Below are 26,475 nucleotides of genomic sequence, written 5' to 3'. Positions count from 1 at the left end.
ATTGCACTTTTCATACACTTTTCAAGCGGGATCTTCTCCATGGTTCGCCATTTTGAATGTCCAAAAATTGACATTTTTAGCTGCAAAAATGACTCTACTTGGACCATACTAGAAAATATTTGTTTATTACTCAGTAAACTTTCATGTAAATATCAAATTTGGCGATAGCCAACCCAGTTTCAATGAGCAGCATGGTTGCAGTACCTTTTTTGACCATTTCCTGCACAGTGTCCCTTTAAACTCATTTTTGGTTTATTTTGGTGTAGGCTACATTAGTTATTTAAAGGAACAGACCACTCTTTTTTGATTTTTGCATATTTGCAGTATTTCCAAGCATTATTCATGAATGTGCATATCATTTTTGTCTATGTGTTTGCATTGCCCCATTTAACAGTATAGCCAAATTAGGCATAGTAATGCAAGTCTATGGTACAAAATAAAACATCATCAAATGTACGTATAAACCATTTTAAAATTAATATAAAATTCACCACAGTGTAAAACGGAAATTTAATTCTGTCCAGTGATGACTTTTGGCTTGATGCTAAAGATACCAGTTACTTCCAGTGATTATGCTAAGCTATGCTAATAATTCTGATCCAATAAATCTAAGTACTGAAAACACTGAGAAGAAAATAATATGCACATTCATGAATAATGCTGGGAAATACTGTAAATATGTGAGAATCAAAAAAGGGTGGTCTGTTCCTTTAATTTATTGAAATATTTATGTGTAGGCCATTGTTTTGCTGCCTGCCAACCTGCCACAGCCCCCATAGCATCCCCTCGCGGCCCCCACTTTGAAAACCAATGCACTAATCTAGCGTTAGTTCTAGCAGGCCATTATGCTCTCAACTTCAATGATTTTTTTTTAAATTATTATTATTTTTAAAAAATCCCATGTCATAGGCCAGGGCCAAGGCAAGGGGCGTGGCTGATCAAAACGTTACAAGAGGCAGACCACTACAGATTCATTCACGTGATTCGGCTGTGAGCTGCAGCCCGTGTGCTGAGCCCATCCTGCGCTTTCCAGAGAGTCCCTGCGCGCGAAGTTTATTTCTGCTAAGTTACACCTGTGATAACGAACAATGTATCTAAAGGATAGAGCTAAGTTCCTACATATTGAGAAGAAGTTAGCCACTGGAGAACTTAAAGTCGCCGAAAAAGACGGGGAAAAGAAGTCTAATGTGTGGAAACACTTCGACATAGTTGTCAAGGCAGAGCCTGGATATTTTCAACATGAACCATATGTCAGATGTAGAGCTTGTGGAATCATCATGAACTATCACAGCAAGAAGACTGGGACTTCCCAGATGCAGCGGCACTCGAGTAGACGTTGTATGAGAGGTTTTATAGGTATGTAGACCGGCTGTGCTGTAAGTCACCTTCCCTACCTTGTGTGTGGTTGGTCCATGTTTATTTCATTGGTTAGCCATTGGTTATGTGCTTGCTAACGTTTTGCGAATTGCGATCCTGGGGCTTTGTGCGCGTGCTTGGTGTGCTTCTGGTCGATAAAAGGGAACTTACCACACAAATATAGCCGACAAGTATCTTTAGTATGCATTTGAAAACCTTGTTCTTTTAATTGTGTCGGTTTCGGAGAGTATAGAGAATCCCACTGGTGGCCCATGCCCGTGTTTGTAAACAATCTGTAAAATACTTCCGGTGAGTCGTATGTTGTTCCGTCCGGCAGAGGGAGCCACTGTACAATGTACGCTCTGATGTAGTCTACACCAGTGTTTCCCAACCTTTTCTGTCTCGCGTACCCCCTAAGCCTCTTAGTTGTGCCATGAGTACCCCCTAATTCATGTTCTATATCGGTTTGTCTGTCCTGATGTGACTGCTCCATACATTTGTTATAATAATAACATTTTTCCAAGTACCCCTGCAGTGTGCTCGCGTACCCCTAGTGGTACACGTACCCCTGGTTGGGAAACACTGGTCTACACACTGTACACTATACAATGCTTTTCTATGGACAGAGAACAAGCACTAACAACAAGAGCAACCACCAACAAATCAGTTTGTTAACCCGCCGGGTGACAGCAGAAAACACAGGGGTCACTGAATTAAGTGCAGTCTATTTTTGAGTTGATAATGCCGAATACGTGTTGTGTTTGGGGTTGCAAGAGCAGATATTCTTCTGGCTTGCCCTTTTTTCGTTTTCCTTCCAAGAATCCAATCAAACTGAAACTGTGGGTGCAGAGAGTAAAACAACATAATGCCGCACTTTCGAACTTGCTAGGGAAACCATTAGCTACTAGTTGTAAGATAAGAGGGGTAGACTGGGAACCTAACATACATCATCGAATCTGCGGAAGACATTTTATTACAGGTGGGTGTTGATTTGAAATGCAGTCTGTGTTGCCTCCGATCACTGAGACTGATGCACGCGCAGTATGGGGAGGTTGCCTTGCCTGGCTCTTGCCCGACCTGTAGTTCCGCACAGCTTTGTGAGCTCCACTACGATGTGTGTGTTTGGAGTGCCACCAGGGGGCTCCAGAGCACACACACGGAGGTCTGGTAGGAGCCAGGCTAGAGGTTGCCTCGACTGGTGGAAAGCTGTTGGAGTGCAAGTCACAGTGGGAGTGTGTTCCAAGTGTGGCACTGCTTTTAAAAACACGGGTACACATGCACAAGTCTGATATGATTATGTTGTTGTTACACAGGCCGACCAAAAGATGATGCGAACCACCCTGATTTTGCCCCATCACAAAACCTGGCACATCAGGCTGGCTTGACCTGTCCAGTTTCCTCTTACGAGGAAGGAGAAGATGAGAAAGGTTAGTACCAAATGAGCATGAGTTGGCTGGTACGGCAGAAGGTTTTTTCCACTTTGATTTCAACGCAAGTGAAATCATTTGACACTTAGTTAGTTTGTACACAAAATTACTGTACCAAAACAAGTAACAACAACCTGCCTTGACTCACGTGAATGTTTTGGTATCCTGAAGCATTCAAAGTTACTTGCACTGGCAGTAAGGGGCCAAGCCCAAGTCCTGAAAAAGAACCCCACACCATATTCCTCCTACACTATATTTCACACTCGGCACAATGCAGTCCAAAATGTACCATTCTCCTGACAACCCCCAAACCCAGTAACATGGCGGTATTCCGACAGGCCGCTATTCCGACATTGATGTCTATTGTCGGAATACCGGTACGCTTTCCACCGTCCACCGCTATTCCTACATGCCGCTATTCCGACATTGATGCAATATGCTTTTGTTGCATTGCCTTCATTTAAAATATATATATTTTTAAAAACATTCTGAGAATGCTGCCACTCAAACTGTGAAGCCCTATCATTCAGAACAGCCAACATTTCCCTTCATATTCATACGTATACGGCTGTTAAATCTAAAAAGGAGCTGTCCACGCACGTGGTTCTGAAATCAGCGACGTAAGACACTTTCCCACGTTACTGCTTTGAAGGGATAAACTTTGTAGCCTATGTCAAGTTACCCAATCAAATTATCTCAAAACAATATTACCAAGAACATGCAGCGACATGATGTAGTACACGACCCTTGTCCTTGTTTGTAGTTCCAGAGCAAAGAGCTGTTGTCGTGTCCAAAAGGTTGGTTGTTTCGGGGCAAAAAAAAGGAGGAATTCAAAAAGGCAAGTCTTACAAACCCAGTCATGAATTTAAAATAGGCCTATTAATCTGAAGTTGGTCCCGCCTCTTCCCCGTTTTGCACAGGCCTGTTTCTTACATTCAATCCATCATTGAAATGGCTTGTTGGTCCACCGCCGGTTCCATGAGAACCCGACTCTCAGCAGCCGTTTCAGGGCTGAAGGCAGGTGCAATGGATTTATGTCAACACTTACGTTTGTAAATAATCAGACTTCAATCCTGAGACTTTCTCATACAAAAAGCACCAACTTTACCATGTCGCATCTACTGTCTTTACGGGCGCGTGTGATTATTTGAGAGCTTTGTAAGTTGAATGGATGACTGTCTGCCACAGTCTGTCGTGTTGGGACATATTCTATACCTATCTGTTTATGTAGTGCGAACAGTAGGCTTACCTGTAAAATGACGCTCCCTTCTGCTGTAGACTAGGCCTAATATTAGTTAAAATTGGGGAGGGCATACTTACTCGAACACAGAAAGGACTCAACCCACCTTGTGTTACACATGGTTTTCTTCCGATGTTGGCAATTAGGCGTACACTGGGTGTGCGTGTGTAGCCGTGCTTGCGCCTACACACACAACAAGTTGGCCTGACGTTGCCACTGTATCTCTTCTAGAGGTTATCTAATAGAGTTCTAATGTGAGTCTAATTCAAGCCGACCACAAAGCGGTTTTCCAACCATGGTACTTTGGCCCTGTCCGTGGTGCTGAATTGTGTTTCAGACGTGTGAAGATTCACCCATAAGATTCTCGTATTTCTATGGTAGGCTATTGGCTATTATTTTATGTTGTCATTAAATTAGACAGAATAAGTAACCTTTAAGTCAAGTTCTGTGTGCATCATACCAGCGTTATGTCGGCAACATTCTTACCAGCTTGCATTGACAGTTTGCCTGCAGGATATCGCAGCAGCGCTGCAGAAAAAAAAATAGGCTACAGTTTGATGTTCTTATTTTCTCATATTTTTTTAAGTGGTTGAGAGTCCACATTCAATAGGCTACATTAATAAACAGTTAGGGCCTAAATGGGATGTCTGTTTTTGCTAATTTCAATGGCACCCTGCTCACAACCCATAGTGAAAATCCGCTCTAAGCCGTCTCCAGCGCAGTTGCTGTCGAGAAACAGCCTTGTTGGTATGGAGACTCTGTTTTTATGCATATTCCATGCCAAAATAAAAAATAGTTCATGCTCTGCCAACAGGTCAGTGTGAATTAATCATTATGAAGCAATGAGGCGCTAGGGATGAAGATGTCGGAATAGCGGCATGTCGGTACAGTTGGGTGTCGGAATAGCGGTATATCGCAATAGCGCTTGCCCCCCTCCAAACACAGACCCGTTTGTTAGATTGCCTCATGGAAAGCATAATTTATCACTCCAGAGATCACATCTCGCTGATCGCATCTCAGTTCAGTGACGGGAAGGTTTAAATCTCTTCATCCGACACTTTGCATTACAATTGGTGATGTACTATGGCTTGGATGCTGCAAGCCAATTCCATAAAGCTCTGCATACTGCTGAGTTGCTGTAAACTCTTTCATTTTATTATAATGGGCAGTCATAGGTAAGTGGTTATGGCGTCAGACTTGTAGCCCAAAGGTTGCTGGTTCGATTCGCGACCCGCCAGGTTGGTGGGGGGAGTAATTAACCTGTGCTCTCCCCCACACTGCTCCCTTTCGGGCGCAATTTGGGGCTGTCCCCTTGCACGGGTGAGGCATGCAATTTCATTGTGTGCGGTGTGCACTTGTGAACTGTGGAGTGCTGTGTCATAAAGATAAGAGTTGGGGTTTCCCAGTTGGGCTTTCATAATAAAGTTGACAATTGATTGTGGATTTGTTGCACATCCTTTGACAGTTCCATGCTGGAATTCACTGAGCACCTGAGAGCGACCCATTCTGTCACAATGTTTGTACAAACAGTCGGTATAGGTGCTTGATTTTATTCACCTTTGGTCAGGCCAAGTGATTAGGACACCTGGATCTGTGGGTGATCGAATTATTTTCTTAATATAGACCCTGAATTACATTTTGCAGATTTTTTTATTTTTTTTTTCCAGAACAAAAGCAAACATTGGTTTGTGTTTTGAGCAATGTGAGTTGATGAACCAGTCAAAATACTAAGTTATTGAAATGTTAAAATAAAATATAAAAACTCTCCCTAGTCACAAATGATGGCCATTTCCGGGTTATTTCCAGAATATTATCGGCTAAATCCATCATTGCAGATCAATCTACTCCTAGAAAACCAGTTTGACCTATTTTGTTTAGAAAAGGAACGTCCACGTTGACCAATCCTGGGCCGTTCTGTAGTTCTAGTGAGTTCATTTGGTGCTACAGTGTAACGTGCAAAATCCGTTCGCAAGCAGTTCCTGTGGAACGGTGGTGCTGGTGATGTTGACGGGACAGAATTAGCTCGACAAAAACGCACTAGCATTCGCAGAGAAACATTTGAACAGAAGCCGTACATTATTTCACAGGGATGTCGGTAAACGGTAAGTATTTAGGCGCATGTTGTTTCGGCCACATTAGATGTCAACGGGTAGACGACGGGAGATTCTGCCATACCCATCATGACGTATGCATTACTCCATTTTTCTACCCAATATGTTCTCGACCCTTTGTCGGACTTTTCCGTTCTGCATTCCACTTTTTATTTGTAGAATGCGCCAACCTTGCTTGGGAATTGCTTTCCTTACAGTGCTTTCCTTACCGAGAACGTCTCGGTGAATATGAATGTCTCACAGTTGGTGTCTAAAGCATTATGGCGAAGGCTGTGTAAATTGATCGCTTGGGCTATGTCTTTGAAAGGGGCGTGTGCAAGCTATGTAAAGATGGCAATTCATGCTATTTGTGTTGATAATAACAATATCCAGATTCTAACCGTGGCTTAAAACGCATACGCACGCATGGTCTTCTAAGCGCAATAGAGGTTTAACCCCATTTCTCATTCGGAGTAGCGCTGTATGTGCCGCCCACAGTTGTTGGTGCTTTCGTCTCACTGTTGTTGGCTCTGATCCCCGATGCCCACATGACTGTGTGTAGCTTGCTTCAGATATTTATTGTCCCGTTGTTAACGTTAAAGTTCTGGTTCTATTAACGTTAGTCAGCACTTAATGCATATGGCCGCCAAATGGTTGGTGTAGGTGTAGGTTTTTCTCCCTTACCCCCTGCTCCCTGGACACTGCTGTTTCTATCAAACTGTTATAAAGTACTTAGTTGCATGATGGTACACACTAGGGCGCATCAAACGCCCCTCGAAAATGAAAACAATATCCAACTCTGCTCTTGCAGTATTGTTCCTTTGCCCTATATCATAACTCCCCTGTAAATGTCTAGAAAATTTGATTGATGTTAAAGGGTGGTACAATAGGCTTGAAAGTTTGAATGGTAGTGAATGGGCATTTTTAGCTCAATCTGTGCAAAGTGTATTTTTAGACTGATCGAAAACAGTAAGGGCAGTCATTTGGAAGAATGCTCCAGTTGCTTCTCCACTCCCCCAAAACATCAAAACCCCAACAAACGGCTAAAGGATGGATATGGGTGTTTGAACATGGCTAAAATATTAGCAAATGGGGGCTAAAACCTTGCTGAAGTAAGGATCTAAAAAAGAACACACAGAGAATTTCAAACCTGGGAAAGTGGAAAGGGAACTGGAGCATTCGTCCAAATGATTTCCTGTAAAAACACACTTTCCACACTTTTCAAGGATTTGGCCAAAATCGCCCATCCACTGCCATTCAAAATGTCAAGCATATTGTGCCACCCTTTAACATAAATTAAAATCGCTAAGATTTTACAAGTGTGTTATGTTAATACAAAGGAACAATTTTGCAAAAGCAGGGCAGGATTTTCAAACCTTGGGGCGTTTGATGCACCCTAGTACACACACAATTCAATGTGTTAATCAATAGCAATTTTCCGCAGGTTCGGTGAAAATTAAGGTTGAAGAAGACTATGAACAGCTGGAAGAACCTCTGAGTGGTCAGGATGACCCCACAGGTGTGACAAAAATATGTTTACTGTACCTTTACATATTTACAACAGATTTGAATTCCAGTTAGTTGTGCAAAATAGTATGCTTCAGTATGGAGTGAGATAATGCTAGGAAACATGATTTGCACATGGCTTCTTAATACATCCTTTTACATAATTGCTTGTCTGTGAATGTTCTATACACAGAAGACCAAAGGAGAGATGATGGCAGGTCCCCCACTTCTTTCACCACTAATAAACTCAAGGTAAATCCAGGAGGAAGAAGGTTAATGCTTTCCCTGACAGGCTCAGGCGTCAATCCCAGATTCATGCAGTAGCCTGAGTTATAATGCACATCCTGTAATAACACTGTAATAAAATACTAGTCATTGAAAAGACTTCACTACCATTGTACGTACAGACGACACTATTACAACCAGAGCTGGATGAATGCACAGGCTAGATACAAAGTATGACTGCAACCTAGAGGCCCCCCCATCTGCCAGAGGGTCCCCAATTGGCCAAAAAGTTTTTTGTTATTTTGTTTTTTTAAAGGCAGAATTTTGATGATGCAGTATTGAAAAATTAATCTGTAATGCCGCATATGGTTTTACATCTTGGGGACAAAGAAAGCCCTTTATGGCTGTGGCGTAGCGCCCTAAGCCCCCCACACTTGGGCTTGCATGCCCATGGGGACCCCGTTTCGAGTCCGGCCGGGGTCATTTCCCGTTCCCACCCTGTCTCTCTGTCCCACTTGCTTTGTCACCATCTCAGACTGTCCTATCAAATAAAGACATAAAAGCCCCTAAAAATGTTTTTTTTTTTTTTTTTTTTTTTTTAAAGAAAAAAGCTGAAGGAAAAAAAAAATCTCAGGCACTGACAAGTCCAGGGTAGTGTGAGCATTACAACTGCATGTTGAAATTGGCAGAAGTTACCTGGTTTGACCTGTTGGTGCATTTACTGTAATGTGTTAATGCAGCGCATATGTATTTTTATACACAGGAAATTGGGGAACAGAACAGATCATCTGAGATTACAAAAGAATCGTACAGTCGACATCAGACTTGTTTTGATGCTGATCATGCTCAGACACTGGGAGAGATCCTTGCATACTGCCAGGTATAATGCACGTAGAATGTAGGTAAAAAAAAAAAAAAACATGCCACTGTCCATTTTGCACACACTTGCAAACTTCAAAGCCTCTTGGTGCACGCGTTCCACTTTCGACTGCTTTGCTTCACTAAAGAAATGTTATGACAACATTACAGCATTGTAACCACCACATTAAATTCTACAACTAACAAGCAATTAGCAATTTCACTACATATTCTCTTTTAACCACTATGTCTTTGTATATGACGAATGTTGTACACCTTATTTTCTTAATACATGATTAATACTGGAACACCATGATTCTTATTGTCATTCATATTACTATCTCAGGTTATGTATGGAGCCATACAGAAGTTGGATGAGAAATTAGAAAGCCTGCAGGCCAAAGTGGTGCATATTGAACCAGTCCAACTGACCACAGAGCTCTTTCAAAAGGTAAATCTTCTTGGACTTGTCTTAGAAGCACTCAAGCCCTATCATTAAAGAGTCACTCATGCTTACTAACTGTTAATGTCAAATATTTTACGAAGCACCTTACTTGAAAGGGATGTGAGAGGTGTAATTTCATCAATTCCCCAGTCACACACATGAATCTGTCAGCTGCATTGAATTACCTTTCTTAAATTTTCCATTAATTTTTCATTGATGGAGGTCATGTGCTGTTGCACTGAATTGTTGCTTTGCTAGTGTTGCATTGAGTACCACATCTTCATAAAAAAAATGATGAAAAAAGTTCATCATTTTGTTTTTCTTTTGTGATTTCTGCCAGGCCACGTCAAACGCAGCACAGCTCCTAGCCAACAACTCGATGGACCTCCCGATTGTGAATGCGGTTAATGAGTCGCCGGTGCCTAATCTCCCAACTGTATCCATGCCAGAGTTGGTGCGCGTCTGCTCTCCCTCGCCCCTCTCTGCTGCTGTAAAGGCCAGGAAGCCACCGCATCTGTTGCCAGCCACACGAGACAGTAGCCCCGTTCGCCTACCCGACCAAGGGACTGCAGCGAGCAGCAGCAGCAGCAGCAGTGTTGCTGCTACACACTCACCGCATGTGAAGCCTATTGAAGGGGAGGAGGACACAGAAGTGCAACCAAGTGAACATTCCCCACCCCGCAGAGGTTCAACCAAAATAGTTCCATCCATCATGAAACAAACTGGCTCAGAAAGACTCGGTAGGTTCAGCTAATGATACTGTAATCGTCATGGTGCATGAGGGTCCCTACACAATTATTTCCTTTTTCTGTATTCTTATTTTTTTTGCAGAATATCTTAAAGGAACTTGTATCTTTTGGGACTGCCACAAATTGTAAATGTTTCCATCATATATTGTCATAGCAGTAGGATAGATGTCCATGAGGTGGAAACATATACTTTCAGAAACCATTAGTGCCTAACTGCATAGATACTGGACATAAATTGACCAAGTAATCAATGGCATTCAATCTGTATTTCATTCAGGATTAACCCTTTCATGCAGAGCTTCTACTAAGCTGGTTGTCTCCAAATTGATACTGACCATGTCTTATTATGTTTCTTATGGTGGTGTATGTTATCGCAAGGTTGTTAGGATTGTAGTTAAGCTTTTTTCAGCTGACTCATCTGCATGAAAGGGCTACTATAGGATCTCTACCATTCTACTAGCCTGGGAACTCCCACACTGCCTTTAGTTCTACACAATCGTTTCGATCTGAAAGACAACTCTCACTTGTGATTAGGTCTGGTGTTAACCAGGCAACCATTCTACTACTACCAGAGACGATTGATAAGGAGGAGGCGGTTCCTAAAGAGTTTCCTCCAGAGTCAATACTATATAGTAAGGTGCTGCTGTCATATACGTATGAGCTGCCATGCATCTGAAGGAGATTAGTGAGTGTTCAGAATGGTGAAAATGTAAAAAGTCATGCCCATTTAGGAGACCGGATATGATCCCACTATGTTGCATTGGTGACACGTAGAATGACATCTCTCGGTTACCATATTGAGAGTCTTTGTTACTACCCTCTTCAATGTGTGATGTGTTGTGCAGGATGGGTAGGCGATCGGAAGAGGAACGTGTGCCTCAGCCAGGGCAAGATGCTGAAGGTGCAGAAGATGACCAAGCCCAGCAGGGCCGTCCGTTTCCTCTTCCGCAGCCTCTTCTCCGTGGAGGAGCTGCAGTGCAGCAACACGCTGGGGGACCAAGCCAGGGGCCTGAAGAGACTGGACCCCAATAAAATCGCAGCCATCAGAGGTAAACAAGGGGGATGTGCGTGTACCACCAGCAGCATAATTGACAATAATTAGCATTAACTACCAACTCTAAAACCCCATCTACACGACAATGAGAACGAGTAAATCCGATACTTTTGTTTATCGTTTGGCCCTCGCGTCCATATGCATGCAGTGTTTTGGATACCCCAGAACTGGTTTCCCAGTGGGAAGATCTAGGAACGCCACCGTTCGCGTTGCCACATTTACTATGAGAACGGGTTTGTTTACACATCATAGCCACATGGCTAAAACCATTAACATACAGTACGTCAGTGACCAGAACAAATACCGGTGTCGCACGCAACATTCATTCGATACCCTCATGACGGTATATCTGATCAGACAACTGTTTGTGGAGTCTATAGGTTAGGCAGAGAGGGATCAGCTGCTGCCCTTCATTTTGACCGCGGCCATGGTGTGCTTCTCATTTCACACTAACCTTCCGTGTGCGATGGCAATCTTGTTCAAAATCCCTCCAGCCCATGTTTTAATGGGAACGTGTTGGCCCTCTGTGAATGAAATATCATCTCTTTGCTATTATTGTGCTCAAATTGAACTGTAACCAACTGTCTGCTTCTGCGAGGGAGTGGACACGTGCACAATCACACACAAGCGTCCGTCCAGAAATTCTCCCCACGGCCCTGCCAGTTAGCCTGACAAGCCAGACCCCCTCTACTTATTGCACCAGCTACGAAAGTTCAGTAGAGAGGTTGTGGTTTATCAGGCTACCTGCCAGTAGATTTTATGCGAGCTCTCACCCTCGCGCTCCACAGGTGTGTGTGTCCACTCTTTACCTCGCAGAAACCGTCAGTTCAGACTTCAGATGCTCCGATCACCATTTTTTGGCCCGATCACCAATGGGAAGCCTGCTCTCCATGAATACATCAAGATATCAACAGTACGGAGAGGGGCTTCAAATTCAATGGCATGAACTTACAACTGAAGTTGGAACTGGTAACATTTACTCAAACAGACACTTTCAAACCACTGAACGGGATCAATCTGGCTCCACCCTGTCAGTATTCAAGTCGGAGGTGTGGCAAGAAGTGGCAAGAGCACACAGAACGTAAGCATGACTTTTTAATAATTCCTATTGTAATGACAGCATCACATCTGTTTTCTATTACATTTGTTTTAAGAAATCACTTATTTTAGACCATCACGACTAAGCTCCCCATCTCCATCACCACCATCATCTCCTGACCAAAGCCTAGCCTGGTTCTCACCTAACGGTGTGTGTGTGTGTGTAGCTCCAGAGCCCACTGGTGGAGCGGAGCTACACACACTACCGTCTGGTACACGGCCAGAGAGCATGCAATGACTAAAGCCAGAAAATAGACGAAGTAGTTTATTATTCACTAAATATGCATGGAAAGATCAAATTTGGCAATAGGCGGCATGGTTTCAATGAACAGCACAGTTGCAATACCTACTCTGGCCACATCCCACACAGTGCACCTTTAATGACCTGAACTATACGATGCCAAGTGTTATTTGGGGCTAATGGGAACTTAAAATGAATGCGTTTTTTAAAATGCTTATTTTAAAACTTGTCTAGCTCCCCCTAATCATGTGAACAAGCCTGTTAAGAACTTTTATAATAATGCTGTGCGTCTCACATATAAGCATCAGATGTTGGTTTAACGTTCAAGTTGTGGTTGATCATTTTAATTTTTCTGTTTTCTTGAATTGTCAGTGAGAAGAAAGATGGCAGAGAAAAACATGCCAGGTGTTGCTGATCTGGAGGAGCTCTCCACACTAAGTGAATGTAAGTGTTCTTTACAGATGAACACACACACTAGGGTGCATCAGTTGCCCCCTATGAAAAGATATTGCCTTGGCCCTATAGTAAAAATGTTCTACACCCAGTAAAAACACACTGTGTAAAATATTTTGAAATTTGGATGAAGTCTACCGGGGCCACCAGCCCCATGAAAATACAAAATAATGGTGATAGTCAGAATCTTGGAATAGAAATGGACATTTTGCTGCATAAAGCTACCCAATAAAAAAACATATTGTCTCAGCTCTGTGATAAAAATTTTCTATGCACAGTAAAATCACTCTGTGTAAAATATTTTGAAATTTGGATGAAGTCTACCGGGGCCACCAGCCCCATGAAAACAGAAAATAATGGTGATAGTCAAAATCATGGATAGAAACAGGGCTGGACTGGCCATCTGGCATGGCGGGCATTTCCCGGTGAGCCCCGCACCCTCGTGGGCCCCCATTTTTTTTTTTTTACATTACTGAAAATAGGGGCCCATGAGGGTGCGGGGCCCACCGGTGAGTCAGTTCTCCGGCACTAATAATAATGAGGGGCCCCCCCTTAAATCCAAAAGTGCCCGGGCCCTATTTATCGCCCAGTCCAGCCCTGAATAGAAATGGACATTTTGCTGCATATTGTCTCAGCTGTGTGATAAAAAAATGTTCTATGCACAGTAAAATCACTCTGTGGAAAATGTGTTGAAATTTAGATTAATTCTACTGGGTCCACCAGGCCCATGAAAATACAAAACAATGGTGATAGTGATGGGCAACCTGGATTCCAAAGTCCAGTGCCACATATTCCAAATATAGCCAATATAATGAACCAGCTGACCCACTGCCAGTATCAAGCAAGAGATTGCGAAGTTGTATGACTTTTGTGTGCTTCACCTGTGGGCCTACAGGATTGTACAGGTAGCTGTTAATACCTGGTGGAGCATCTGTACTAAAGCTGTGAATGCTCCTTGGAATGACCTGTGTTTTTTTAAAGAAATCCCTGCAGTAGTTCAATAGAGTACATACAATACAACTGTATGTGATGTTGGAAAGAGTGGCTTCCCAAAACCTGTACTTAAGTGGCTTCTAGGTATGTCATGGGTATCACCAGGTCCAGAGTCCATTGCCAAGGGCCTCTCAGGTAAGTTATGGTAAAACTCATCTGATGGTGTAAAGTGAAATACTACCACAGGCGATGGAATAAATAAGTAATGGCACTCTTCAATACAGTTGTATCTTTGTAGCCTAGTCATTCCAAGGAACATTCACAGCTTTAGTACAGATGTTCCTCCATGAATTGTAGGCCCACAGGTGAAACACACAAATATAACAGTCATGCAGCTTTGCAATCTCTTGCTTGATACTAGCAGTGGTCCAAGGCAGCAAGGAATTGATGTTGTGTTGCAAAAGAGCAAATTTGCCTAAATATAGCAGTTTGACCATCAGTCTGTCCTGAGACTGAAGTCTGTGTAAGTGGATCGACTGAATACACAACCTGCTTAGATATTCCTTCTGTTTGTGCTCCCAATACAGGTGATCTCACTAATTACCTCATCAACCTGGCTTAAGTGGTAATTAGGCTCAGCTGGTTCATTATATTGGCTGGGGCAAATGTGTCACGCGGTTTGTCCACCTCTGTTTTAAGACAATGGCAAACCTAGATTCAAAAGCTACAATCCAGTGCCATAGATTTCAAATTACCTGGTTTTACCTGTCCAATTGCCCTAACTGGAAAGGTAAAACTATGTATGTCATTTGGAATATGTGGCACTGGACCTCCACTGGAAATCCAGGTTGCCCATCACCATCACCATTATTTTGTATTTTCATGGGCCTGGTGGACCCGGTAGAATTCATCTAAATTTCAACATATTTTACACAGAGTGATTTTACTGTGCATAGAACATTTTTATCACAGAGCTGAGACAATATGTTTTTTATTGGGTAGCTTTATGCAGCAAAATGTCCATTTCTATTCCAAGATTCTGACTATCACCATTATTTTGTATTTTCATGGGGCTGGTGGCCCCGGTAGACTTCATCCAAATTTCAAAATATTTTACACAGTGTGTTTTTACTGGGTGTAGAACATTTTTAACATAGGGCCAAGGCAATTTCTTTTCATAGGGGCATCTGATGCACCCTAACACACAATGACCACACAGGGCCCCAGGGAAACGCACTAATAGGGCTCCCCATAGGGCCTTCAAAGGTAATAATGGGGCCCCCACCACCAATACAGGAAAGTCAGTGGAGCCCAGGTTATCTTGTGAGGATTGTTTCTATAGCCCACAAATGCCACACACTTTGTCTGTTTTTCACAGTAACAACAATACATTGGAGGGATCTAGACACACTGAATGAAAGCTGAGACACACACTGATACACACAATACACTTTGTTTTTTCTCCTTCTTTTTTGTGGTATCAAAGTGCTTTTCTGTGTATTTTTAGCGACCGACGAAGAGGAAGAAATAGAGGACAACCCTCCTGAATGTAAGTTAATTAACAGATGCATCACAGCCTGTATCCTGTAAGCGTTTCAAAAAAGAGACACTATGTGCACACTATGAAATAAAACACATGGATTTGAATTCAACCTCAACTGTTTAAAATCTGTCTTATTTGTCTGTAAGCTTTAATTTTGTTATTCATCTAATTTCTTAGTAACTACAAGCATGATCACAGGAAATCAACAAAGAAACGACATTACAGTGTGTTGCTAAACTCTTTCCATCCCATTTCCACAGATGAAGCGCCTGCAGCAGCAACAACTGCGTGTGCAGGTATGTATGGTCAAGGTCTCTGTTGTCAGTGAAATTGTGTTGAGTTTGTATTAATGTAGGCTAATTGTACCTACATACACAGCTCTTCACTGTAGCTTATCCATCACACCACTGATATGCACTTCCACTTTCTTTAATTATTATTTTATTATTATTTTATTGTATATACATATCTACTATAACTATTTTAATTTTAATCATTCTCCTATTTTTAGTTGTGATGTATAAATTCATTGATGTTTTGTTATTACTTTTCTCTGTTTTAATGTGAAGTGACCTTGGGTATCTTGAAAGGCGCTTAAAATAAAATGTATTACCGTATTATCATTATTATTATTATTATTATTATTATTATTATTATTATTATTATTATTAATTGTACCTACATGCACATTTTCATCCTGTGCTTTTTGCAGCTGTCGAAAAGTTCCTCATGGAGCAGGTTGGGGAACTACATTTGAAAATGGACCACATCATTGAACTGCTCCAGAGTAGACACCCAGGGGCCAGAGATACTGACACTATTCTGCCAATGCTGCCATTGGCTACCATGGATGACCTCCATGATTTTGACTGGCGTCTACAAAGTGATAGCACCTTCAGGACACAAGTGGTAATTCTCATCCGTGTCTCACAAATGCAAACAATGAAAATGTTATACAAAGTAGAGTCCCTGTGCACAACCGCTGTCTAGGTGCTGGTGATGTGCAGTAAAAGTAATCCAAGTGAAGGAATGATGAATCTGATGAAGTAACAACGAAACGCGTTGTTCACCAAATCAACCACCAGCAAAGAATACCAGTGTGCTGTGATTCATCATTCCTTCAAATGAAAATGTTATCGTCACATAAACATGCAGTATGTGTTGAAACTGAGTTGTTGGGTTTTATTTCACTTCACAGATAAACAAACTGTCACTGTCTGGAGGGAAGAATATTAGAGAGACTGTCTGGAGGGTGTGCTCCAAAGCCATCAGCCAAAACTTGGCCACCCAGCTGAATTGGTGCGGTAGAGGACAGAAGACAGGGCTGAAGTCAACACCCATTCACCAGGTTCTTCTCAGTAAGTCCTTACATACTTAAGCCCAGGTCCTAGCCAATGACATGCATGCCGTCATTAATCCTTTTCCCTATGGCCTGGAACAACAATCTGCCCCAATTCAATTATTAATATTATTTTGAAATTAATACTTTTTTGACTACTCATACTGTTATTTAAACCTAATGCTTATTACAGCTTGTCTCCTTTTGTTTGGCTCATAACTTATACCTAAATGACATTTTTCTTTTGACACTTGCTCCAGATATTTTTAATAGTTTACTTCCACTTGAGTGTTAGATAAGATCAATTAAGATTAGATAAGTTAAGATACTGTCTGTTTGCACAGAAATGTGTCTCGCATTTCAATACAATCCACATATGAACACATTAAAACACACAGATAAAACGCATGTAAGAGCACATATGGGCCTCCTTGTAGCCACTTGTAGCCTACTACACCACTCCTCCAATCCAGTAGCCTACTGTATAAAATCTGCCATTGACCCCCACCCTCACCTGTGTGTGTGTGTGTGTGTGTGTGTGTGTGTGTGTGTGTGTGTGTGTGTGTGTGTGTGTGTGTGTGTGTGTGTGTGTGTGTGTGTGTAGGCGCTGTGTTGGCCAACCCAGTTGGCAACTACACCGAGGCTGAGGTGGAGACGGCTATGAAGAACTGGCTGCGACTGAGTGGGGACAGAGATGGCGGGCGCCAAAGGCGAAGAACTTATGCCGCATGTACACCAGAAACGACCTACACTACCCAAGTAGTTAAAGTCGCTGAAGAAGTTTAGCCTTTAATTCGCTCTGTTCACTCTGGACGTGACATTGACATGTTTGATTTAGCTAATCACATAAGGGCTGTGGCTTGACAGCTTGGGACATTCGGACATATGAACATTCCAATTGGTTTTCGCCGAACCGCATCCCAGCTCGTTACCATGATTTTGGCTTGAATTTAAATTCGCCCTGTACGTCACTTCGCTCCTTCGCAGGTGGCTCCTGGCAAATTCGCTTTGGTCGCTTTAGTTGCTTTAGTCGCCGACTCTCCATAGAGCAATAATTACATCCGTCGCTCAGTTAGCGTATATCGCTCTTGGTGTGCACATATCTTTCACGGTTTTCACGGTCCACTTTGCCAAGAATGGCAAATGGTTTTGTATATTGTTTAATTATTTGAATTCTTAATTTGTTTTTATTTATTTATTTATATTTTATTGTTTTTCCAGGAAGAGGAGAAATGGGGAGCAACACTCATTAAGAACAGAACTATTATTAGGGTATTGGACCGGGGCCAGCGATTCAAATTATTTTCCATACTCAAGAATGCCCCACGATACGATAGCCTACCGTACGATTCGATTATGTAGATCGTCTGCCGTTGGATCGATGTATCGATATATTTCAATTATTATTTACATAGTACATACAGGGAGTTTGTCTCATACATAAAATATGCATTTACATTATACAGTCATGGTAATAAGGTCGAGCTGTTTGGCCACCTTCAGCTATGGTTTAAATGGTATTTCTTTGTTCCAGCCAAGAGTTCCATTTTTTGGTTAACATAGGTTGTTATTATTTGTTACATTTTGTATATTTCCACCACAATGTCTCTGGTTGTAGCCATTTCCTTGTAATAGCTGTTTTTGCTGGACACCAACAGAATGCTGATTAAGATAATGTTTAATTTCAATAAAAGAAATGTTAATTTAAAAAAGAATCAAATCTGTCTCTTTTTATTGGTGAAGCAGCCTATGGGCATGATTGGATGATTTGATCAGAGGACCTCAAATAATGGTGGAATAAGGGCCTCCGCAAACCAGCTCCAACAAAGTGCAGAGCACTGCTCCACACAAGTTCGATTCCATTGTTTTCAATAGAACCCCTCACACTGGCGCCGATGTCTGCTTACATCGGCTAGCAGAGACAAGTTCTATTTTGTCGGAGCCGCCCATTGACTATCCATGCTATGTTCGTGTGAAATTGGGCTTGTGGGTCGGAATTGTGTCGTAAGTGAAAGTGCTCCACAGTGCTGTTGGAACCAATGTGCGGAGGCCCTAACACTGCAGTGGTGAGAACATTCAGACGTCTTTTTGTTTATTGGAAGAGCTGATTTTCAGGCATCATTTCATGACTGCAACCTAAAATCTGCTTTTCCTCGAGACGTCGGGGTGCTTTCCCCGCTCAGATGGGGTGTGCCGAGTAGGTCGTTATTAAATTGGGTAAAGGTTGGCTCATGAGCGGGTATATGGGCCTTTTCACACCATTCCTTTGTGGCTGCAGTCTTTTTTTTTTACTCGGTTTAAAAAAAAAACTTGTTCCATTGTAGTATAGATGTAGTGATATACTAACACACACACACAGAGACAAATTGTCCTAAAAAAGTTGGTACACAGTAAAATTCTATAGAATAGGAATGCAATGGAATCCCAACCCGCTGGCGGGTTTTGACTGTTTAGTTAACTGGTTAAAATGTCTACCCTCATGCATCAGCCAGTGTGATTTAACCTTGTGGAAACTGCATTGACCTTGCAGCATTAGGATTTGGTGGCTACATTTTAAGCTACTTTTTTAGGCCCATATAATTAATTGTTGACATTTTGTTGTAATGTAGCTTATATTCGGATTTTGCCTAAACGGTGTGCTATAGGCCTACTGCCCTACAACCTAAGAACGCAGTAACTCTGAAAACTGCTAACTGAGAAAAAAGGCTTCAAAGTTTCCCATATGGCGTGACAACTGTGTTGTCGCTAAATTGGTGGTGACACTTCCTGGTAATGATTTTTTAGGATAGAAATTTAATGCACACAAAAAAACCCAAAAAAACAACATTTATGTGTCTTTTTGCCACAAAAAACAGAGTTACTGCATTCTTGGCTGGTATTACTGCCACAAAATGGAGTTACTGCAGGAGTTACTGCGTTCTTGGCTGGTATTACTGTCTACTCCCAAACCAGTCCCATTGGAACGTGCAGCAGTAACTCGCCGACTTACTGCGTTTTTGTTTTGTACGACATAACCTTTAATACAACAGGCAGTAACTTTTTTTTGGTCATTTTTGCACTTTCAAAATGAGTTTTCTCCAAAACGGGACGGTGTTGGACCACCATTTTTTGACACAAGACAAATGAGGTAGTTTAAAACCCATTTCCGATATAAAAAAAAAAATTCGACCATTTTGAGTTACTGCGTTCTTGTTTTGCACGGCAGTATAGCTGTGGCAAATGACCTTTACCTTCTTTAATTAGAAGCTTGAGTGAAATGAAATTTGAGTGGAGACACAAGGTAAAGACAGTAAGGCAGCTAGTGTCTGTCCCAAAAACTGAATTCTATCGGCCTACATTTCAGAATGCCGCAAAGGGATGTAGGCTTATGTCGTTCAGAAAGTTTCATATAGGCCTACCAAGAGTCTTGCCATGTTTTTCAGCTGATTTGTAGCCAGTCCGATGTGAGCATTTTCTGCAGGATTACAAGAGGTGATTTCTGTCCCCAGAATGGCTGTCCGGACGGTTCCCAAGGTGTGACCTGAGAGAGAAGGGCAGAGACTGGAGGAAATGCGTAACTGTGATGAACTCCACCGCCCGCTACCTACGTCTCATGGCCAAAAGGAGACGGGTGGGTGCCACAGTTTTGAAGAACTCAAACTGACAAGAGTACTTGCTGAAACAAAGAGTATATTCTGCATGATCTTCTGCATTATTGTGAGTGCATATACAGGCTAAATAAGTGGTGAAATATAATCCTGAGTTATGGCTCGTTCTTTTGAAACTCTGTAGTCGGTAAACCAAAGTTAGCTCTCCCGACATCCATTGTAGCCTAAATGCGTTTGATTGCAACAGTTGGGGTGAATACAAATGTCTGAGAACAACACTAGCCTACTGTTTAACAAACTTGTACTAACGAACTCTGACTACTCCAAACTGCTCTGAGTTTGTGTTTCGGAACAAGATAAGATTACCTGGTCTATTGCACTTTCTTGAGGCGTAAGTTGGGATTTGCCGACCCCGACCACAAAGAACGAGCCATTGGTACGTAAGATTTTTCTATGATAATCGGTGGCAGAATTAAATAAGAAGTGGTATCCCAGTACAGTATCCCAAAATGTGCAGTGTTTCCCATACATAGACCAATATGTGGTACAGCGCCACAAACTGAAAACAGGCCCAAAATGCATTCCACCTCTTTTTCTCTCAACTGAATTATGTCACTTAGGCCTACTTGCCTACTTGCACACAAAACGGGAGAGGGTGAAAGGTCAAAAGCTGTGTGTACGTATGTCATTATAAAACATATAAAGCTGGACGTTTTTCCACCATCCCCAAAACAACTCAGACCTCAAGTTAATAAAACCATGCACACTACCATGCTTTTGATTGCCTTTGTCATGGTGTAACGGAGATCAACTAGCAGAGTGTGGCGTGGAACGTTAGTGAACCTCCCTCCCGAAGCCTCATGCCGTATCGGTTGCGCTGAGCTATCAAAGTGTTCCTTTAGCACTGCGAAATCGTGCTGATCCTGCCATGCCCGAACCAATGCTTTGACTAGGAGGTCGCTAGTTCGAGACCCGAGGAGCGGACTCTGCAGGAACACCTCAGTTACACTGGTGCTGAAAACCAGGATGGGATGTAGATGTAGGCCTAGATGTAGGGGATTGAGTGTAACGGAGGCAAACTTGTAGAGTGTGGTGTGGAGAGTTCGTAAACCTTCCTCCCGAAGCCTCATCCAGTATTGATAGCGGACTGGTCCTTTAACTCAGTGGTATCGAGCTGTGCCTCCCATACCCGAACTGTTGTGTTGACTAGGAGGTTGCGAGTTTGAGACCCAAGGAGCGGACTGCGCAGGAACATCTCAGTTACAATGGCCTCAGTGGCTTATGTGAAATTGACATTTCTCACATCTTGATGCATTGCAGTCGAGAGGAACCCGCCTTACTCTGTTAGTATATTTTGTCAGTTCAACACCAGTCAGTAGGCCTATAGACAACGTTGGTGACAAAACATGGTACTAAGATTAACAAGGTTGTAGGTCAGGGCTGTGCTATTTGCCCAGCGTAAAGTACATTTAAAAAGAATGGAATGTTCTTTCTATTCCTTTCATTATCATAACCATTACAATATTAATAGTAGTAGTAGTAGTGGCATTTAATAAGACTGTTTTATTTTCTTATTTTATTAGTCTGCTGTTTTAATCCAGACAAGACTTGGAAAGTTTTTTTCTTCGCCACAAAAGACTTCGTCCAGTGAAGGCAAAGCAACTTGATGAGGTATCAGTTTAAAATAAAGTTGAACAATCAAATGTCTATGGCCAATATACGTACGTCATAAATTTATTTCCAATACGTTTTCATATGCGAACGTTTCCAGGCATCAAACAGTGCTGAACAATCCAATGCTGCTCAACGCTCATCAGACAGTGCTGATCTGGGTTGTTCAGAGGAGATGTATTTGTGCCAGGAGGACCGCAGCCAAAGTGCTGTTGTAATGCCGGCAGCTACTGTTGAAACTACAGGTGAGATGGGAACGGATTATTGTAGGATTACATTTTAAAACAGTAAGCGTGGGAGAACTAATTGTATGCTTCTGTGTCTGGCAGAGGAGCCTAGGAAGAAAAGTAGACACCGGTTCAGTGGTTTCAATCCAGACTGGTTATACTTGCCCCAGTTTTCACCATGGTTATACTATACCGACCACGGTACGCAGTATATGGATTGATTTATTTATGATCCATTTTTCTTTTCTCACATAATGGTGCATGTGTAATTTATGAAATTATAATAACAATATTTTATATTATTTAAGGGATGTTCTGCAGACCTTGTCAGCAGTTCAGGCCTCCGAACAAGAGGGGTTCAAAACAGAGGGCATTTCTGGAGGTTCCAGCAGTCATATACCGCAAAGACTATATAGAGAGACATATCAAAACACAGCACCATCAGGAGAGCGTCAGATGTCAGGCATCACTTGACTCAGGTATTCTCCGTAAGGCGAAAGTAATAATATCCAATTTCTTATAGTTGGCCAATGCATTTTCTGATCTATATTTTCTATTAGCAGGTGTATCAGTTATGGACTTGTTTGACCCAGTAAACCCATGTCCCTTCAACAATGTGTGTGAGCAAGCTCAACTGGCGGACCTCACAGCGCAAGAGGGGGGAGGCGTGGCAGTCGTACAGTCCGACTGGGGGGAGGTGTCGCCGCCTGATCTGGTCAGAGCCCCTAGCACCACACAATGCTACTCGGATCCACTGCTAAGGTTTTAGAGGCCATAAGCATAACTGGTCAGGATCCCCCCCTCATAATCTACTAACAAATAAAGTCAAAAGTCCTTGCATGTGATTGGAAAAACAAACTTTCTGTTATTTTTACTGACATGCCACTTCAGCCACACATTGAACTGGACTCAAGACACACCTTAGAATGACAGGTGAAAGAAAAACTGTAATGCTGCACATCTATGGAAAACCCTGCGACCCTGACTGGCTCATTTGTTTAGAAATTATTCTGATTTTCACGATCCTCAGATGGTTGCATGAGGAAACACAACGCCCTCGCGTGTAGTTTGGCGGAAAGCAGCCAGATGCCGCAAGTCAGGTTATTGGGCGCCACCAGCAACTTATTTCCTGCTTTTCACACTGTCGGCAAAGATCTCATTTTAACGCTACCTCCAGGATTATTTGCGAATCGCCTTGTTGCCAATTGATGTTCAATTCAAGCTGCGTTACCACTCAGCAAAGATAGCGGCCATCAAATGGAGCCATTGGGTCCAATAGACAGGTGTAGGGTCCAACTCAAACTAGAACCTCCCATCCTCTCACTTTGCTTGTGGCCTCTTGATGCGAGACAAAACGTCATTGCCAAGACATCATTGGAAGTTTTATTCAACATCTCGCAAAAGCACAATTAATACAAAATTTATTTCCTCATTCGCAATTGGGATGTTGAACAAAAAAAAGACCCCCAAAAGTTGCTTTGCATAGGCAGACAGTGGGGAAACTTTGTTATCCCCAAAGTGGTGAGGCAACACCAAGGCAAGAGGTCACAGAAAAAGACGGGATATGCAAGTTGGACCCACTGACGTAGTATATACGTCATTGGTTGGACCCATAGTCATCGCAACATGTTCTATATCTACAGTATGTGTGGGAAACACTGCCATAGACATTGCACACCATGTAAGTGTCAGTGTAGCTCTACATGTTTTACTTGAATTAAATGTGTGTTCACTGTTTAACTCAATGTTGCCGTATGCTCCCTGTTTCTTTTTCACAGTTAAAAATGGAAAATGCCTCAAAGTCTCAGGACATGGAGGATTCACAATCAGAGCAAGGGCATAACATTATGGATCAGCCTCCAGAGCACTATGCAGCCAACACGCAGGACCACACAGAGGGTTACACAGCAGACACTGGCAAGCCGGGACAACCATGCACTGCTGAGATAGACGTAGAGCTGTCCGAGAGTGAGGAGGAAGACAGCAGGCCGGTGAAAAAATGGCCAAATACCGAAGATGAGGAAGTTGGTTCCATATCCTGTGCAGATATTCAACATGGTAAATTTCTTTTCTATTTCTTGTTTATGTTTTTTTTTTGGGGGGGGGGGGGGGGGGTTAAGCCTTTATTTAGATAGGACAGTTGAAGAGATGACAGGAGGTAAGTGGGGGAGAGAGACGGGGTAGGGTTGGGAAATGACCCAGGCCGGTCGCCGCATATGGCATGGGGTGCATCCCAATATGTGACCTTGCCTCCTCCACTTGCTTCTCGTCATGATGACATCACTGACAACAGCATTATATTTCAATATCTTGCAAAAGCTCAATTGTTAAGTCTTTTTCTCATTTGCAATTGGGATGGTGAATGAAAAACAGTCCCTCAAAAGTTGTTGTGGCGAGGCTGACAGCTGGGAAACTTTATAATTTTCTCCACGGAGGAGGGGCCAGGAGGCGGGACGAGGAGACAAGCACAAGTGGAGGAGGCAATGTCGCATATTGGGATGCACTCATGGTGTGTTAACACGCTGCACCACAGCACCTCCCAACATGGTACATTTCTATCTCAAATTCACACATGGGTTTGATTCAAAAGTGTAGCTAAATTGAACTGTCTTGAAGTGATGAATATGCAAAGCAGCCTAGCAGTGGACTGTACCGTATGACCTACGAAGGGATTGGCCTCCCCTCCTGCTCACGTGTCTTTTCATGTGACATAAATACAGTTGTTGAATGTTGTTGTGTTCTCGGCCATGCTCTACTGTGTGCCACATTACAACAATGACATGTGGGAGGTACTTCCATACTTTCATACTTTGCCCTAGTAATTTTGTTATATAGGGCAAGCATAACTATTAAATCATCAATTAAATAAATAATTAAGAAAAAACTGTTAAAATCATCTTCATCCTCCTTTCCGTTTAATGTCTCCGTCTCATTTCTAGTGTATTTGGGAAACCCTGACCGCAAGGTGATGATCCCCCAGTACGCCATGATTGCAGCGCTGCAGCGGATGCGTCCTGAGCTTGCCGTGAGGGTGCTCATCAAGTACATGTTCCCAGAGGAGGTGCTGGTGGCCAGCAACGTCTATGGCAACGCAGAGCTTGGCAAGGAACCTCTAGACCCCAACAAGATCGCCGCTGTCCGAGGTGAGGTAGCTTGTGGGGTATTCCAAGGACACATGGGTGGCTAGTAATTCAGGTTGAGGTAGTGGTAAATCACCTGATTCAAGAGCCTGGAGTCCTTGGGTGCGTTCCAATATGTGACCTTGCGTCCTCCACTTGTGGCCTCGTACCAGGAAGTAATACGTTGTGATGACATCACTGACAACATCAATTGAGCTTTTGCGAGATATTGAAATATAATGCTAAGTCATGTTCTCATTTGCAAACTGGATGGTGAATGAAGAATAGTCCCCCAAAAATTGTTGTGGCTAGACTGACAACGAGGAAACTTCATTGTTTTCTCCACTGAGGTGGGGCATCAGCAAAACGTGAGGCCACAAGCACAAGTGAGGACGGAAAGACCACATATTGGAATGCACTCCTTATTTTCTACACTAAATGAGACCTGTGTGGGCTGTTTATTTGCTGCTTTACCACTTTCTGCTAGTTAGTTTAGGCAGGTTTATCACGTAACCACGCGCTTAGAATACAGGACTGGTGTGTGTTTAGGGAGGGTACAGTAACAGATACCTGGTTTTCCTTTCTTAGAATGACCGGACATGCATAACATAATGTATGCTTATTTCTAAGAGGGGTTACCTAAAAAGACACAAGCCATTAACTTCAATTAAACTCCATTTGAGCCTATTTGTTCTTTTTTTCCCCCTCATGTTTTCCTATTGCGTTTTTCAGAGCACCTACAGGAGCGTTTCCCTTTGTTAATGCTGGATGAAGATGGGCAGGACTGGAAGCTGTGCGTGGGAGCCATCAACAGCACCATTCGCAAGTTCAGACATGAACTAAAGGTGGGCAGGCCCCGCAAGAAGGGCATCTAAGAAGACAGCTGCTGAGAGACGGGGAGGTATTGGGATGCGAGCCAGGCTGAATTTGTGGATGCTTCGGTTCAAAGGTTGAACACACCGGCAGTGATGGTTCTGAAAACTTTCTCTTTATCTTTCGCTCCTGTTGCAACTTGGGTCAGGCTCCACAAATGATCAAACTCTTTCTGGAACTCATTAAAGAATTTGAAAATGTTTGAAGCTAGGAATGTGGTTGTCTACAGATACGTTCTTTTCTCATTTGAAGTGAAGCAGCCTATTCTAGAGTGAAGTAGTTGTTCACCAGAATGTTGTTTATATGTTGATTAATGTGTACAGAACTTGTTTATATTTAAAGGCATGTTATTTAAAAGGATTTGGAATTTTCTAGATCTTTATATCTTCTTAAATAAAAGAGAAACTGTTTCAACTTACTTGAATGTATTCAATTTTACAA

At 42.5% G+C, this 26,475-nt stretch overlaps 1 protein-coding gene across 2 annotated transcripts; it reads left to right on the top strand.

Annotated features, from left to right (window-relative positions):
* Window positions 1–996: 996 nt before the first annotated feature.
* On the top strand, window positions 997–26,452 carry zgc:113423 (uncharacterized protein LOC569178 homolog). Of its 2 annotated transcripts, XM_063201771.1 has the most exons (14): window positions 997–1,356; window positions 2,670–2,783; window positions 7,558–7,632; window positions 7,813–7,871; window positions 8,608–8,724; window positions 9,049–9,153; window positions 9,488–9,887; window positions 10,742–10,945; window positions 12,662–12,733; window positions 15,183–15,224; window positions 15,479–15,514; window positions 15,931–16,127; window positions 16,417–16,576; window positions 17,162–18,446. In XM_063201771.1, exons 1-14 carry the CDS (start codon window positions 1,089–1,091, stop codon window positions 17,341–17,343), a joined length of 2,031 nt encoding a protein of 676 aa, XP_063057841.1. In that variant the 5' UTR covers window positions 997–1,088; the 3' UTR covers window positions 17,344–18,446. The 2 variants fall into 2 exon arrangements, with proteins under 2 accessions (XP_063057841.1, XP_063057840.1); XM_063201770.1 differs by lacking the exons at window positions 12,662–12,733; window positions 15,183–15,224; window positions 15,479–15,514; ... (1 more) ...; window positions 16,417–16,576; window positions 17,162–18,446 and adding exons at window positions 20,046–20,167; window positions 23,821–24,100; window positions 24,982–25,185; window positions 25,894–26,452.
* The last annotated feature ends 23 nt before the right edge of the window (window positions 26,453–26,475 follow it).

Source organism: Engraulis encrasicolus, chromosome 6 (genome assembly GCF_034702125.1).
Source record: "Engraulis encrasicolus isolate BLACKSEA-1 chromosome 6, IST_EnEncr_1.0, whole genome shotgun sequence".
NCBI lineage: Eukaryota > Metazoa > Chordata > Actinopteri > Clupeiformes > Engraulidae > Engraulis > Engraulis encrasicolus.
Note: the sequence above shows the minus strand (reverse complement) of the source record. Positions and strands in the feature narration are given on the sequence as shown.